Consider the following 17,886-nt stretch of genomic DNA (forward strand, 5'->3'; position numbering starts at 1 on the left):
TTCAAACATGCTCAGGTGATTCGGTATCACTTGTGTCATACGTCTGTACGAGAGATTTCCACACTCCTAAACATCCCTTGGGCCACTGTTTCCGATGTGATAGTGAAGTGGAAACATGAAGAGACATATACAGCACAAAAGAATACAGACCAACCTCGTCTGTTGACTGACAGAGACCGCCAACAGTTAAAGAGAGTCATAATGTGTAATAGGCAGACATCTATACAGACCATCACACAGGAATTCCAAACTACATCAGGATCCACTGCAAGTACTATGACAGTTAGGCGGGAGGTGAGAAAACTTGGTATTCATGGTCGAGCAGCTGCTCATAAGCCATACATCACGCCGGTAAATGGCAAACTATGCCTCCCTTGGTGTAAGGAGCATAAACATTGGACGATTGAACAGTGGAAAAATGTTGTTTGGAGTGACGAATCACGGTACACAATGTGGCGATCCAATGGCAGGATGTGGGTATGATGAATGCCCAGTGAACATCATATGCCAGCATGTGTAGTACCAACAGTAAAATTAGGAGGCGGTCATGTTATGGTCGTGTTTTTCATGGAAGGGGGGGGGGGGGGGGGGAGGCTTGAACCTCTTGTTGTTTTGCATGGTACTATCACAGCATAGACCTGCATTGATGTTTTAAGGACCTTCTTGCTTCCCACTGTTGAAGAACAATTCGGGGATGGTGACTGCATCTTTCAACACAATCAAGCACCTATTCATAATGCACAGCCTGTGGCAGAGTGGTTACATGACAATGACATTCCTGTAATGGACTAGCCTGCACAGAGTCCTGACATGAATCCCATAGAATACCTTTGGAATGTTTTTGAACACCGACTTCGTGCCAGGCCTCACCAACTGACATCAATACCTCTCCTCAGTGCAGCACTCTATGAAGAATGGGCTGCCATTTCCCAAGAAAATTTCCAGCACCTTATTGAACATATGCCTGCGAGAGTGGAAGCTGTCATCAACGCTATGGGTGGGCCAACACCATACTGAATTCCAGCATTACCAACGGAGGGCGCCACAAACTTTTAAGTTATTTTCAGCCAGGTGTCCAGATACTTTTGATCACATAGTGTATTCTACCTGGTCATCGTAAGTAGGGAAATGTTGTTCGTCAAAGGTCGCCTGGGAGGAGTAAAGACTCCAGTCGGTCTTAGAATGTTGCAATTTGGGTGTGCACGTAGGTGGGGCAGGAGTCAGCAGTTGGATAGCACATGGGAAATGGTCACTCGAGTGCGTGTCAGAGAGAACTGATCATTCATAATGACTGCCAAGATGGGCAGTGCAGAAGGAGAGGTCCAACTGGGAATGGCTGTGAGTGGAGTCTGAAAGGAATGTGGGTGCTCCCATTTTAAGGCAGATGAGGTTAAGGTGATTGAGAAGGTCAGCGAAGAGGGCACCTCTCTCAGAGATTCTGGGCAAGCCCCTAATGAGATGGTGCAGACTGACATCACTGAGCAGCAGAAAGGGGTGAGGGAGTTGCCCAATAAGCAGAGGAAGTCTGCCCTGGTGACTCTGAATGGTGGAGGGATGTAAATGGTACAAAGGGAAACAGTCAAGTGAGGAAGGAAAATGTGGACTGCAACAGTTTGAAGGTGGGTAGTCAGGGAGATAGTTTGACTATGATGTCATCCCTGATGAGCACCATGACCCCTCATGAGATGGAATACTGTCCTCAGGGGGAAGGTCAAAGCGGACTGGGAAGAAATGCGACAGCACAAATCAGTCGTGACAATGCGTTTGTAGGACTTGACATTCAAAACATGTTTATTTCCAACGTTGAAACAAAAATGAATGCAAGAGAGAAGAAAGTTTGTGTATCACCCAAAAATATTTTTATTTAGTTCATAGGGAACATAAATGACCCATAGTATATTTCTGTTCTGGCCAACATGTTGGAAAAGTTAAAAACATTCAGCTGTTTCAAGGGCCTTGAGGTTGACTCTTTTGAACAATCACCTTTATGTTTTTCATGAATATTTGATTGAAATGTGAGGATCATGGTGATTACTTACACCAAGTCATCAATATGATGGAAAAAACAGTTCTGCTAATTTCCTTGTTTGTAAGTCAGTATCTCTTTTCTGCTGGCCTGTGTGATTGTTTTCTTTTGCAATCTAGGCCTCTAACAGGTTTTTTCCTTTTTTTTCCTTCCATGCACTGGGCCTAGAAGGGCTGCACAACACACACTAGTTATTGTTTTATTCTTTTCGAGGTAATCAATAAAAACAACTCCCACTGTACCCCAGAAAAAAGTGGTCATAACTTTGCTACTAGACAAAAATCAGCTTCTCCTTTTCTTGGTGCAGAGATGACAGCTTCAACTGATGTTTGTTTCTGGTGCCAAGTGGCAGAACCCTGTTTGCTTCATAGACACACAAAATTCTTTAAGTGGTGCAAACACTATTGAGAATTTTGTTTTTCTGTTTGAGTTTGCTCAGCATACAGGAAATGCAACATACCACACTAAACCAAGTTTCCTTGGTATTTAGCAATCAGGGCATTACCAGCTCTTTTTTCTGACACTCCTATAGCATCAGATATTTAATAAACCATTAAGTGCATATTGTTAAACTTAAGAAGTTTCTTGAAGCTTGTATTTAGAGCTGAAGTTTAGGATATCCTTAAAAAGGACTATGCCACATTTCAGTTTACACACTCATTTCTTAACTGTACTGAAAGCACATTTCATGAAAATATACTACAGTCTGGTAACAATCACATGCAATAATAAGTTTAAATCATAAAATGAATGAACAGACATCAAACACTGTTGCAGGCACACAGCAGTGCATTACTAGTTTTTATGATGTCAAAGTTAGTAAGTTGGCATTAAAGTATAAAAGAAACCCCCACTCTGTGCCAGCATGTTCTGAAAATTTAGAAACTGTATTTCAAGTTGCAAAATTAGATTAAGTGAGCATTCAGTGACATTAGAAATTAGTGAATGTATAATACCTATAACTAGAAGAAAGTCTGTCAATAAGAATAATTTATGTCTGTGGCATCTCAGCTTTTAAGAATGAGTTTACCAAAATGAGCTATCATCTACAGGGACAAAATTAAGAAATTTTGGCCACGAATGTGGTCACACAAAAATGATTCTACAGCAAATAATCTTCCTGTGGAAGCATGCTGTGATATGAACATCTGGCTAAACATTGCTTCTAGGTATGCTACCAAATGTAACATGCAATTGTGATAAATATTACTAAAATGACTGTCAAACATCAGCACATGTGGCTTAGTGGGTGTTAATCCCTACATCTACATCTACATGGTTACTCTGCAATTCACAATTAAGTGCCTGGCAGAGGGTTCATAGAACCATTTTCATACTACTACTATACCATTTCACTATCGAATGGTGCATGAGAAAAAGAAACACCCAAATCTTTCTGTTCGAGCTCTGATTTCTCTTATTTTATTATAATGATCAATTCTCCCTACGTAGGTGGGTGTCAACAAAATATTCACACATTCGGAAGAGAAAGTTGGTGATTGAAATTTTGTAAATAAATCTCGCTGCAAAGAAAACTGCCTTTGTTTCAGTGACTGCCACCCCAACTCGTGTATCATACCGGTGGCACTCTCACCCCTATTGCACGATAACATGAAACAATCTGCCCTTTTTTGCACTTTTTTGATGTCCTCCGTCAATCCTACCAGGTAAGGATCCCATACCATGCAGTAATATTCCTGCAGAGGACGGACAAATGTAATGTAGGCTGTCTCTTAGTGAGTTTGTCGCATCTTCTAAGTGTTCTACCAACAGAACGCAGTCTTTGTTTTGCCTTCCCCACAATATTATCTACATGGTCTTTCCAATTTAAGTTGCTCGTAATTGTAATTACTAGGTATTTAGTTGAATCGACAGCCCTTAGATTTGTGCGATTTATAATATACCCACAATTTATCGGCTTTCTTTTAGTACCCATGTGGATGACCTCGCATTTTTCTTTGTTTAGTGCCAATTGCCACTTTTCGCACCATACAGAAATTCTCTCTAGATCATTTTGTAATTGGAATTGACTGTCTGATGATTTTACTAGACAGTAAATTACAGCGTCATCTGCAAACAATCTGAGAGGGCTGCTCAGATTATCACCTAGATCATTTATGTAAATCAGGAACAGCAGAGGGCCTATGACACTCCCTTGTGGAACGCCAAATATCACTTCTGTTCAACTTGATGATTTACCGTCTATCACTACAAACTGTGACCTCCCTGAGAGGAAATCACACAACTGAGACGATACTCCATTTGCACGCACTTTGATTAATAGTTACTTGTCACGAACAGTATCAAAAGCCTTTTGGAAATCTAGGAATATGGAATCGATCTGAGATCCATTGTCGAGCGGCAGCGCTCATTACTTCAAGGGAATAAAGAGCTGGCTGTGTTGCACAAGAACAATATTTTCTGATTCCGTGTTGGTTATGCATCAATAAGTCATTTTCTTCAAGGTGATTCATAACGTTTGAGTACAGTATATGCTCCAAAATCCTATTGCAAATTGAGGTCAGTGATATGGGTCTGTAATTCAATGGTTTACTCCTATTTCCTTCCTTGAATATTGGTGTGACCTGTGCTACTGTCCAGTCTTTAGGAACAGACCTTTTGTCAAGTGAACAGTTGTTTACGATTGCTAAGAAAGACGCTGTTGTGTCTGCATACTCTGAAAGGAACCTGGCTGGTATACCATCTGGACTGGAGCAATTGCCTTTCTTAAGTAATTTGAGTTGTTTCGCAACACCTAAGATATCTACTTTTATGTCACTCATGCTAACAGCAGTTCTGGTTTCAAATTCTGGAATATTTACTTCAACTTCTTTCGTGAAGGCATTACAGAAAACTGCATTTAGTAACTCGGCTTCAGTGGCACCTTCATCGGTAACATTTCCATTGCTATCGCGCAGTGACGGTGTTGACTGTTTTTTGCCACTGGTGTACTTTACATATGACCAGAACTTCTTTGGGTTTCCTACCATATTTTGAGACAATGTTTCATTGTGGAAACTATTAAAAGCCTCTCGTATTGACGTCCGCACTAAATTTCGAGCTTCCGTGAAACTTAGTCAGTCTTGGGGATTTTGCGTTCTTCTGAATTTAGCATGATTTTTTCATTGCTTCTGCAACAGTGTTCTGATGTGTTTTGTTCACCATGGTGGATCAGTACCATCTCTTATTAAGTTATGCAGTATGAATCTATCTATTGCTGTCAATACTGTATCTTTGAATTTGAGCCATATCTGGTCTACACTACCTAAGTCAATAGTTGACAAGCTTCAACAAAAAGCCAGGAAGAAAACAGAGCAGCAACAGGTATAAGAAACAATCAAATAAAAATTTTAAAAATGTGCTGATAATTTCATCAATGATCACTTAACAGCCTACATAGTAGAACAAATTTGATATAACATGACATGATGAATTTTAAACTTTTATTAGCTGCTAACAACACTTATGTGGGTTCCTGCCAAATTTATTGACTAATCCTTGTCATTTCTATGTGAAATTACGCTACAGTTACATGATGTTGCAGCTCATATTGTAAACTGGCTCATTTATCACACAACCACTCATCGTGGACATTATACTTTACACTGAGGGGACAAAAGTCATTGGATACCTCCCAATATCTGCCTCTAGAGCCATCCACAATTGCGAAAGTGTTGTCCATGGAGGATTTTGTGCATGAATCGACTTCTCGCCTATGTCCCATTTCAGGCGATATGATTGGAAAAATCATTTGCTCAAACTGTTGTTCTTCAAGCCAACTGCACACAAATGTGGCCCAATGGCACTGTGGACTGTTATTCGCAAAAATTCCATCGTTGTTTGGGAACGTGATTTCCATGAATGGCTGCAAGCAGTCTCCAAGTATCTGAACATAACCATTTCCAGTCAATGATCCATATACAACACAGCCCACACCATTATGGAGCCACCATCAGCTTGCACAGTGCCCTGTCGACAAATTGGCTCCACGGCCTCGTGGGGTCTCCGTCGCACTCAAACCCTATCGTCAGAACTTACCAACTGAAATTTAAACTCATGTGACTGGGCCACAGTTTTCCAGTCATCTAAGGACCAACCAATATGATCTTTAGCCCAGGAGAGGTGCTGCAGGTGATGTCGTGCTGTTACAAAAGGGACTCACTCCTGTCATCTTGTGCCGTAGCCCATAAACACCAAATTTTGCCACAGTGTTCTAACATATATGTTCATCCTGAGAGTCCATGACTTTAGTCACCTCAGTGTATTTCAATGACTGCTCCACTTTTTCCTTTACTTATTCTCAGTCTCTCACTGATACAAAAAATCTTCTACACTACTGGCCATTAAAATTGCTACACCAAGAAGAAATGCAGATGATAAACGGGTATTCATTGGACAAATATATTATACTACAACTGACATGTGATTACATTTTCACGCAATATGGGTGCCTAGATCCTGAGAAATCCGTACCCAGAACAACCACCTCTGGCTGTAATAACAGCCTTGATACGCCTGGGCATTGTGTGAAACAGAGGTTGGACGGCATGTACAGGTACAGCTGCCCATGCAGCTTCAACATGATGCCACAGTTCATGAAGAGTAGTGACTGGCGAAATGTGACAAGCCAGTTGCTCGGCCACCATTGACCAGACGTTTTCAATTGGTGAGAGATCTGGAGAATGTGCTGGCCAGGGCAGCAGTTGAACATTTTCTGTATCCAGAAAGACCCGTACAGGATCTGCAACATGCAGTTGTGAATTATCCTGCTGAAATGTAGAGTTTCACAGGGATTGAATGAAGGGTAGAGCCACAAGTAGTAACACATCTGAAATGTAACATCCACTGTTCAAAGTGCCAACAATGCGAACAAGAGGTGACCGAGACGTGTAACCAATGGCACCCCACACCATCACGCCAGGTGATACACCAGTATGGTGATGAGGAATACACGCTTCCAATGTGCGTTCACCGTGATGTCGCCAAACACGGATGCGACCATCATGATGCTGTAAACATAACCTGGATTCATCCAAAAAAATGATGTTTTGCCATTCGTGCACCCAGGTTCATCGTTGTGTACACCCATGGTCTCCTAACTGATAGTCCATGCTGATGCAAACTTCGTCGAACTGTTCGTGCAGATGGTTGTTGTCTTGCAAACTGCAAACGTCCCCATCTGTTGACTCATGGATCGAGACGTGGCTACACGATCCGTTACAGCCATGTGGATAAGATGCCTGTCATCTCGACTGCTAGTGATACAAGGCCGTTGGGATCCAGCACGGCGTTCCGTATTACCCTCCTGAACCCACCGATTCCATATTCTGCTAACAGTCATTGGATCTTGACCAACGCGAGCAGCAATGTCGCGATACGATAAACCGCTATTGTGATAGGCTACAATCCGACCTTTATCAAAGTCGGAAACATGATGGTACGCATTTCTCCTCCTTACACGAGGCATCACAACAACGTTTCACCAGGCAACACCGGTCAGCTGCTGTTTGTGTATGAGAAATCGTTTGGAAACTTTCCTCATGTCAGCATGTTGTAGGTGGTGCCACCGGCGCCAACCTTGTGTGAATGCTCTGAAAAGCTAATCATTTGCATATCACAGCATCTTCTTCCTGTCGGTTAAATTTTGTTCGTGTGTAGCACGTCATCTTCGTAGTGTAGCAATTTTAATGGCCAATAATGTAAGATTAAATTTATACTACATATATAGTGAAATTGTACATCCAACTAAGCAGGTTCGCCATTACTAAGTGAATCAATTATCAGTCTGAAAGTTAGTCCCACCACAATGCTTTATGAAGCACCATTATATTATGGGGTCTATATACTACCATTCTTTCAACCTGAAAACTAACTCATCTAGGCAAATACAAGAGGCCTACTATTGTACATCTCAAAAAAACTGCCAAAATGTGATATTTTTACATGCACAAAGCAGTGCAAGACATGAAATTCAGTGTAGGCTCCAGAAAAAATTCTAATGCCACATGGGGGCTCAATCTCAAACTTTTGAATTTACAATCTGATGATCACCTACTGAAACCCAACTCACTATACATGCCAGAACACAATCAAAAAACACAAAGTCAGTTCCATATGCCACAACATTTGACTTGATTTCATTCTGTACTGTTGGACGGCCATAAAATTAGGGTCAGAAATATATTTCACTCAATGATTTGAGAGATTTTTTATTTACAATTAAATGAAATTCACAGCAAATGCAACAAAATATTGTAATAAAGTTTATCACATACTCGAGAAAACATAGAAATGTAACCATCCAATATTCAAAACATTACATTATAGTCAATCGAGGCAAGTTTGTACCACTTTCTAACATTTATTGAAGATACTGCACACAATATAAATTACACATTGAAAGTTACATTGTAACATTTTACATCTGTAGTTACTGAGTGCTCGATAAATGTATCCTAACTGTGGCCTATTAGAGTAAAATTTCTGTCTCAGTACTGGTACAAAGTTACACTGTCATTCAGGGTAACTTTAGACCCAGCTTAAAAAACAAACAATCTAATGCTCTGGGTAAATTTAGGTCATGTCAGAATGAAATCACACGTTAAAAAGAAGTAAAAACAAATCACGTTAATTTAATACTCCACTTATCAACCTGGCATTGATCAACTTAAATCACTTTCACCAGAAGCTCTCTTCACAGCCAATGCAATTAAAGGACAATCACAAGCCTAAAAGCTTGAAGGAAGTTGGAAAGACAACTGAAACATTAACTAGAAATCACAGAACTAATAAAACTGTTACTTTTAACACAAAATAATGCAAGTAGGTGGAGCAGCAGCCATTTGATACAAAAGTGGTAAGTGGGTTAAAGATACCCTGATTGACTTAAATAAATAAATTCTTGTATAAATTATTTAATAAAGAGAGAAACAGAGGGAGCAATGTAAGCCACAAATCACAGAATACGCTGACTAGAAAAAAGAAATACTGCAGCAAAACATAACTTTTTTATTTTTATTTATTTATTTAAAAAAAGCCTAATTAATGCATATCACTTAATAAAAGACATACTCCAATATTTTGCAGTAAGTTACAACTTCATTAGAATTTCAGTGCAGTCTTACACAATTATAATGCTAGAACAACTGTTTTATTGTAAGCTGTTTCCTGTAAAGACAGCACTGACTTCTTACAAACAATATTTTTGTTTTATTTTTCATGTTCTTTACACAGTAAGTTAGGCTGTACTATGTGTATAAGTCAATACAGATCATTAATAACTTGTTGTGGGGACAGATATCAACACACAGAGGAGGAAAGAGGAGGGCAAAGATGATTACAATCACTATGCACTGCAAGAACTGATCACAGTTACACAAGAAAACTAATGTCCCCACTTTATCCAGGAACAGGAATAGGACTGAGTCCTGGTTTCATAATCATAGTTGTTTCATTCATATCAAGTCAGTCACAGTTGAACAACATGAGTGCATGTAGCTTTATTTTGTGAATATGATACAAAATAAATATGGTCACCAGCATTTTTTTTTTTTAGTAGTAGTAGTAGTAGTAGTAGTAGTAGTAGTAGGAGGCTGCTTTTGTCACATTTTCCATGAAGCGAAATACTTATCTGCTGTGATGCAAGCAAAGCAGATAGTTTTTATATGGCTTTTTCCCTAATAACACCAACTGAATAAACCCTTGCCAAGACTTCCAAGATGAAAACAAATTCTACAAAACAAAGAAGTTGATAATTTTCTTAAAGAGTAAATCCACAATGTGAAATAATAAATTTATTACTTTCTCTCTGTCGCTTAAAATTTGAATGTCAACTGACACAGAGGTTAAATTCAATAACTGTATATGGCTCAAGCTATAGCTGGGACATATCAGCACTGTTGCTGATATGTTTTTTTTTTTAAGAACACCACTTTCTAGCCCTGAAAATACTCCTGGAAACTTGATTTCTTTGACTGTCAACAGAAACATACCTTGACCTCCCATATTTCATTTCACATTGCATCAAAATGGAACCTATGTGCCTGTTGTAGACGTTCACGTCTATCCTCTTTGCGTTCACGCAAATGAAGAGCACCAATAATTGCTATGATCACAACACACGTTCCCGACAGTGCCACCACTGACATTAGGGCTGCTTTGCTAGGAGTGACAAATAACTGGGCTCTCCACAGAGAGAATGGACCAGGTGCTACTATCACCACGATTTGAGAGTTAGGTATCACCTGAGTAAAGTCTTGTGAACGTCCTCCTGCTGTCACTCTCAGTCGATCGACAAAGTTTGGAGTGCGTCCCAAACCAAAGGTAGAATGTGGCAGCTGCAAAGCAGCATACGCTGACTGTGACAATTGTGCTGCAGCAGCTTTGCGGTGCTCTCCTTCTTGGGTAGTTGTCCGATAAGAAACACGGACACCTGCCATGCTACCCCCACGTCCTCTGTTCTCATCTGTAGCAGCTGCTGCCAGAACAACAACTTTGACAAAATTTGCATCATAATCAAGTGTGTTGCGAAATGCTTTAAGGCTACCTTTATCTTCTGTAGAAAGCACAACATCAGTTACTCCATCTTGATACAGGTCGAAAAATGCTCCCATATCGCATCCAGAACCGAGTGTCGCTAATGCATCTTTACGCACAGTAAATGTTCGTCCTGATCCACCACAGCTATCTGCAATACATGGCACATTCTCTAAGAGCAGGACTTCAGGCTTTCCATTGCCACTCTCCATGGTTGCCAGAAGGTCAGGATGGCCATCCATGTTGAAATCACCAGATCTCACTGTGATAGGAGACCCAGAGGCTGATTTATAAAATCCCCAGACAACGCCTGTTTCATCTTTGAAATTGGGATTCAGATTGAGCCATTTTTTGCCAGACAGTGCATAGAGTGTACTGTTTCTGCAAGGATCATCAAAACAAACTGGGACAATGTGAAAGAGATTACCTTCTAAATGCACATCAACAAACAAACTTTGGCCAATCACAGTGCCTGGGGGATTGTTCACAAAATGATCAAAGCTGTAACTTCCATTTGGGCTGCCTAACCATATTTCAAAGCCATTGTCAGCTGAGAGGATTAAATCAGCAGCAGAGTCACCAACAACATCGAGAAATGCGTGTGAATGTGGAATTCTCAGTTTGTGCCTTGTGTTTCCCAATGGAACAGCTAACGGTGCTGAACGATTTCCCACAAAAGACCAAAACTGGCTACTATTTGCTGTGGTGCCAAAAATATCAGCAATTGTGTTTCCATCATAGTCAAGAATTAGTGGCTGACTTATGAGCGACATTGTAGGTGATGCATAATCTGAAGGACATGTTAAGCCATCTGGTCCACCCCAAACCATATAAATATTTATGGAATTGCCTTCAGATCCACGGGCAGAGATGGCTATGTCCAAATGTGTGTCACCATCAAAGTCTGCTGGGGCAGCAGCTACTACTTCAAAAGGAAAATTACAGCAATAATGACTTTTACAACTGCGCTTCATCAGTGGCTCTGTTTCACGTGCAAGAAGCACTTCAACAGAGCGACCATTCCTGTTCAGTACAGCTATATCTGTTCGGCCGTCCCTGTCGAAGTCTCCAAATGCTGCCAGTTTTCCATCAGTATGGTTAAAGACTGGAACAGACAGGTCGTCCGCTGAGACGGCTGGTACATGCGTGAATATCAGCATCAGCACCTGCCAATAGGAGTGTCAGATTTTAATCTTGCAGTTGTACTGGTTAAATACAATAATGGAAAACACAGGGTGGAAAACAAACAATGGTATGGCAGCAGACAACATCACCTTGTATAGAGGAAGGAATATTCGGCTCTTTATAAATAAATTACAATTATAGACCTAGGAACTGATCATGCAGCTTTACTGTTATTATATTTATGAATGTCAATGGGAAAAGTAAAGGAAACAACTCACTGCTGTGAATGTGTGAAGAGTTTAAAATGACGCCAAAGAAGATCATTATGTTATGTGTTTAATCTTGCTTACGTGCCTCAATACCTCTACTATATGGTGAGTGATAACCTCTACTACTTCAACTGTTTGTACTCCATCCAGAGCTCCCCAGTGTCTACACACACTGCTACACAAAACTGAAAGATTTTATTTCACTGTAACTGAAAAGTTTTTGAAAGAATACTAAAAGCATGATAGAGACATTCTGCATTAATTGTGAATCTGATATTCAGTGCTTCAGTACTTTAGCGAAACAAACTTTTTGCGTTGATAAGTAAGGGAAAATTTATGTCTCTGTAAACTACATCATTTTGTGCAACATCTTAAATATCACTCTCAACACTTGTGATTCTTTCACACTTCAATGAGCCACATGCGTAACTCCATAATGTACTGAATATAGGTAGAAAACACAAGCAAGACAGTTCTAAAAAAGTCTTTCTGGACCAGTCTGAAACACAGTTGGGATAGAAGTTATTCAGATAATAATGGGGGGTGGGGGGGGGGAGGAAGAGGGAGGGAGGGCGCGAGATCTTATTATTTTTAATGGCAGTCTGATACGTAATCAGTAATCAATTTTAAGTCAGAATTAACTAATATTGTCGGTTGGAGAAATCTGAGTGCAAGAATAGTTCCCCAATGTGCTACTAACAATACTGCTGTATTCAATCTACTTCAGAAATTGCAGGTCCTGTGGCACATTTAGGGGGAAATAAAATGATCCAAACTAAACAACAAGTATAGAAATAGTCAGTTCTACATTAACAGAGACCATATAAGTCCAATTCAGTCTCCTAACAACAAGCAAAAATATCCACCACAAACTAGTTTGGCTGTCTATACATAGGAGGCATCGAGTAGTGCACAGACACGTTAACAGTATCTGTTGTTCAGTGCTACCACAATTTGGTGAGTGGTTGCCTGTCCTCATACTATTTCTAGTATTCCATCAGAATTTTCCATTATTATATCAGTTTAAATTTCAAAAAAAGCTTGCAGAATGCTGCTATAGCATCTATTCTCAAGTGTTTGGTTTTTGTGCCAAATCCCAGTTTCACGTTAAGTCCCAATAAATTACATCAGAACACACATTTGCTTCATTCTGCTGTATCATAAATGAGTTACTAATTTGGTATCTCAACTTGTGCAGCTCTACAGCACTGACAATGTATCAACTGTTGATGTTAAATATATTAGCCCTTTCACTTCTGCTGCTGTCCTCCTTTGGTCACATCATAAATATTTCCTTTACTTTAAGCTCCTCTCTAACTCATATATTCTGCTTTTCAAATACATGTTCCCACAGCCCTTATCACTTAAAATCACTTAAACTGAAGAAAAAAATATACCCTCTTTTTTTCATGATTTACCTTTCTAAGCATCTCTCCACCTCAAAAGAAATTTTAAAAAATAGCACTTTCTTCAACATTATGCAAGCATAATAACATAGCTCTCACAGAAACCAGAGAAACTTGTATATTGCATTGGTGTCATATTATTTACGGTTTTCTGAATCTTCTGTAAATCTGTTTTGAATATAATAGTCTCCTTTGCTTTCAGGATGATATTTCAGGATTTTTCCTCCAAAATAGAGTATGAACTGATGGGCATATATAAATTATAAAAATTTATTAGACTGATTAAGGAAAGCTTTATGAATAATAACATCAAAAGAACTATCAATGAATAGACAGTTAACCATATTGCGAAGTGCCATAGAAATCACAACTATTATGAAAATGAAAATTGCCACTCAGCATACAGCAGAGACGCTGAGTCACAGATTGGCCTACCTGTGACTCAACATCTCCGCTATATGGTGAGTGGCAACTTTCCTTTTTATAATATTGCTACATTCCATCCTGGATTTTCTGTTGTTTGAAATCACAACTATTGTTTTAGTTAATAGAAGATCAAACATTTAAACAGGAAAGCATGCACTAGGAAAAATAATTTTTTGTGCCATCACCTAAAACTGTGGATACCAGAATAATCCTCGTACTGATCTTCAGTTAATTACCTTTACACTTATCATACAAATTCTACAAGTGCTGTTTTGCACTGAACCAAAATCAGTTTTATGTATGCAAAGGAAAATTCACTCAAGGAAACTGTAAAACTATGAGGCAGAATTGTTGGCAGAGTTTAGTTTCAGGGAGCAAAATAGTACTGCTGAAAGGCACATGTAAAATTGCATGACATTATTCTGTCTTTCGAGTCATTTAGTTCCTTTCTCAGGGAGGGGAGAGAACTGAGTAGGGGAGGGTTAAAAAGGAAAGGTGGGTCACTCAGACCAAAGGACAAGAAAAACACACCTGCCCAACATATCCCAACTAGTAGTTCAGAAAGGTTCAATAGTGTTATGTACTTTCATGTGTGTCTATCAGCAGTACTCATATTTCATCTCCTGAAAATAAATACTAGACAGCAATTCTATCTCTTAAGTTTAGAAAAATGGTTTTATGTTAGTTGGATGAATGATCAAAAGATAAAAGAGTGTGTTAAAAACTAGAACAAGAAGACTGCAACACATTTCACAGCAAAGAAAGGAGGCACTAAGTATCAGTAACTATAGTGGGAAAAGTGGATACAGACCTGAATTCGAAGGCTGAACGTACTACCTCATAGTTTACAGCCTCTAGGATCTTTAAATGTGACTAAATGGTTTAATTATAAAACCAAATCACAAATTAAGAAATGCAGTCAGAACTTATTCACTATTTCAGTTATATTGAATGAAGTCTCCATGTTTTGGAGTCTTGACTGATCTTGCTACGAAATTTCTGAAATTATGATAAACAAATTAATTCTTCGAAGAGATTTTGGGACTGCAGCCGGTCATAGTAGAATTCATTGCAGGATATCTCAAATGGGTACCTGCCAGTCATCTTCAGGTAAGCCATCAGAGACTGACAAAGACATTCTCCATTCCACATTATATAGCACGCTGACAGTATCACAGCCCATGCATCAGAGTCACGGTGAACGAAGGACCACACCGCTCTGTTGCAGCGACCTCAATGGTGGAATTGCAAGGATATTCTGTCATCTTTGTCTGGAGTAAATCTCGGAGATGATGGGATTCCCTGCATTATCCAGCTGGTAGCTGCTATCACAGTTCGTTAGATTTTCTGTGATGCGCATTTCAACAGATGCTTTTATAATGGAGCCCCAAAAAGATGTTTCTGTTGCCAAAATTAATGTTTTATCATATTTCACTGAATGTCCGTTGGAGATAAAATGTTCCGTTCTGTGCAATGTTCTTGCACTGTGCATGTTGTTTGTCCTATATAGGCTGTACCAAACTGGCGAGGTATTCTGTAAATTCCCACCTTCTGCAGTAACAAGTTATCCTTCACTAATCCCAGCAGGTCCAAAATCTTAGATGGAGGGCAGAAAATCACTTTCACCTGAAAATTTCTATGGATTCTTGCTATTTTGAAGATAATATTTCCAACGAAGGGAGAAGAGCTCAAGACTTTGCTAGCACATTCTCCTCTTTATCCGCTTCCCGGTTATTCGTTTTCGCTGAGGATGCCCCGTTAATCTGCTGGATCGAGTATCCATTGTCTCTGAACACTGTGCTTAAATGTGCAAGCCCCCTTTAGATAAACTATCTGCCTCCGATACTGTATGGGCCCTGTATACAAGGGTTTTAAGCACACTCATGGTTGTGTACGGGTGACAGCAACTTGAAGAGCACAAGTACAAATCAGTGTGATTAGGCTTACAATAAGCAGAATGTCCCAGAGAGCCATCAATCTCCCATCTAATCAAAACATCCAGTAATGGGAGACAATCGACATTCTTTTATTCCATAGAATAATTGAATGTTCTCATTACTGGAGTTAAGATGATGTAAAACTCCATTAACTTATCTTCTCCCTGGGGCCACACTATGAAAATATCATCCATGTACCTCCAAAAACAGTTGGTTTAAGAAATGCTGATTTAAGTGTTCTTTTCTCAAAATCTCCCCTATAAAGATTAGCCACCAAGGAAGACAAGGGGCTAGCCATGAAGACGGCGTCATTCTGTTCAAAATATTCGTGGTTAATCATGAAACACGTTGAGGAAAGAGCGTGCCAAAATAAAGCAATGATGCCCGACTGAAACTGTTTACAAACTAGTGCTAAGGAAACTGCAAGAGGTGTCCTTGTACAAAGAGATACTACATCAAAACTCACTAAAAGATGCGAACTACTTAGGTGGATACGCCCCAAGCCTGCGTATGGCCAAACTTTCAGGAAACATTCCTCACACACAAATAAAGAAAAGATGTTATGTGGACATGTGTCCAGAAACGCTTAATTTCCATGTTAGAACTCATTTTAGTTTCGTCGGTATGTACTGTACTTCCTCGATTCACCGCCAGTTGGCCCAATTGAAGGAAGGTAATGTTGACTTCTTTTCCCCCCTTTGAAATTGTTGCACTGGTCTTGATGGAGGTGTCCTGGAAATGGCTAACGTCCATAGGCGTTGTTTGACTCGCCGTAAAGTCTCGAGGAGGAGGCTTCCCGTACGGACGGAAGTGTCCCCGATGATAACGGGTTGAGATGACAGGAGACGTAGGGGTTGAATCTGCTGGGGCCCCCTGCACCAATCTGCCCGTTGCGGCAAGTCCAGTTGATATGACAAGAGACATGGGCGATGTGTCGGCGTCTGTTGGAGGAGGAGGCGAGTAGATGTACTCTGACAGAGGACGGTCCTCCGGTTCCTGCATGGGCACGTGTCCTGGTGGCGTCCGTTCTGGTGCTGGCATCGCGATGACGGTGAGAGGGCTGCGTTGTGAGTATTGAGAGATGCCAAGATTCCGAGCATCAGGTAGAGCCAAAGGTGGTGTGGCGGCATTCGGAACAGGCGTTGCTGGCACCCGAGGCCGAAGCTGGTCCGAATGACGCACTGCAACGCCCGTGTCCGTCTGGATTTCATACAGGCGTCTGCCACGGTGTCGTAAGATGCGGCCCGGGCTCCATTTTGGCCGCCTGCCATATCCCCGTAACGCAGACGAGGTCGTCGGCGGTGAACCGGCCAAGTGAAGACACCCGCGACCGTGAGGTGGGAGGCCGCAGAAGATGAAGTAGCGTGCGGGGCTGTCGGCCATGTAAGAGCTCAGCCGGGCTGTGATCGCCCATGGGGGTGAAACGGTAAGACGCCAGGAACTGGAGAAGCGCGTCATCAGCAGCAGAAGAAGTCAGAAGTTTCCGCATCTGAGCCTTAAATGTGCGGACCAGTCGTTCAGCCTCACCGTTGGATTGTGTATGGAACGGCGGGGCCGTGACATGCGTAACGCCGTGACGAGCACAAAAATCCGCAAAGTCGGAAGAGGCAAATTGCGGACCATTATCAGTAACAAGAGTAGAGGGGAGGCCTTCCAAAGAAAAAATGCGGGCGAGAGCACTGGTGGTTGCCGCGGTGGTAGGTGACGTGCAACGGACAATGAAAGGAAATTTAGAATAGGCGTCAATTACGAGGAGCCAATAAGTACCTATAAAGGGTCCCGCAAAGTCAGCATGAATGCGCTCCCAGGGCTTCTCAGGCGAAGGCCACGGTGACAAAGATGACTTCGGGGCAGCGGCCTGTGACGCACAAGGGCCGCAGGCAGTGACTATGTGTGCGATGTCAGAGTCGATGCCAGGCCAGTACACATGACGGCGTGCCAGAGATTTTGTGCGACACACACCCCAGTGCCCCTGGTGAAGGAGGCGCAAGACCGAAGCATGCAAAGACGCAGGTACCACAACACGCGGCGAAGCATTGTCAGTGGAGAGGAGGATAACACCATCCCTAGCCGTGAGGCGGTAGCGCAAAGTGTAGTAGTTCCGCAACGGATCAGAAGTCTTAGCGGACGGGCGATCTGGCCAACCCTTCTGAATACAGCGT

The 17,886-nt window shown here is 41.1% G+C and overlaps 1 protein-coding gene across 2 annotated transcripts in view; it reads right to left on the bottom strand.

Annotated features, from left to right (window-relative positions):
• Positions 1–17,886, bottom strand: part of LOC126177095 (T-cell immunomodulatory protein) — a 425,282-nt gene that overhangs the window by 150,350 nt on the left and 257,046 nt on the right. The window contains exon 3 of one of the 2 annotated variants that reach the window (XM_049924350.1): positions 9,585–11,727. The exons of the other annotated variant lie outside the window; for it this stretch is intronic. Coding sequence (XP_049780307.1) covers positions 10,039–11,727 — 1,689 coding nt within the window. The 3' untranslated portion in view covers positions 9,585–10,038. Of the gene's footprint in view, positions 1–9,584; positions 11,728–17,886 lie in introns of those variants that run through there. 2 annotated transcript variants of the gene reach the window in all.

Source organism: Schistocerca cancellata, chromosome 3, assembly GCF_023864275.1.
Source record: "Schistocerca cancellata isolate TAMUIC-IGC-003103 chromosome 3, iqSchCanc2.1, whole genome shotgun sequence".
Classification (NCBI taxonomy): domain Eukaryota; kingdom Metazoa; phylum Arthropoda; class Insecta; order Orthoptera; family Acrididae; genus Schistocerca; species Schistocerca cancellata.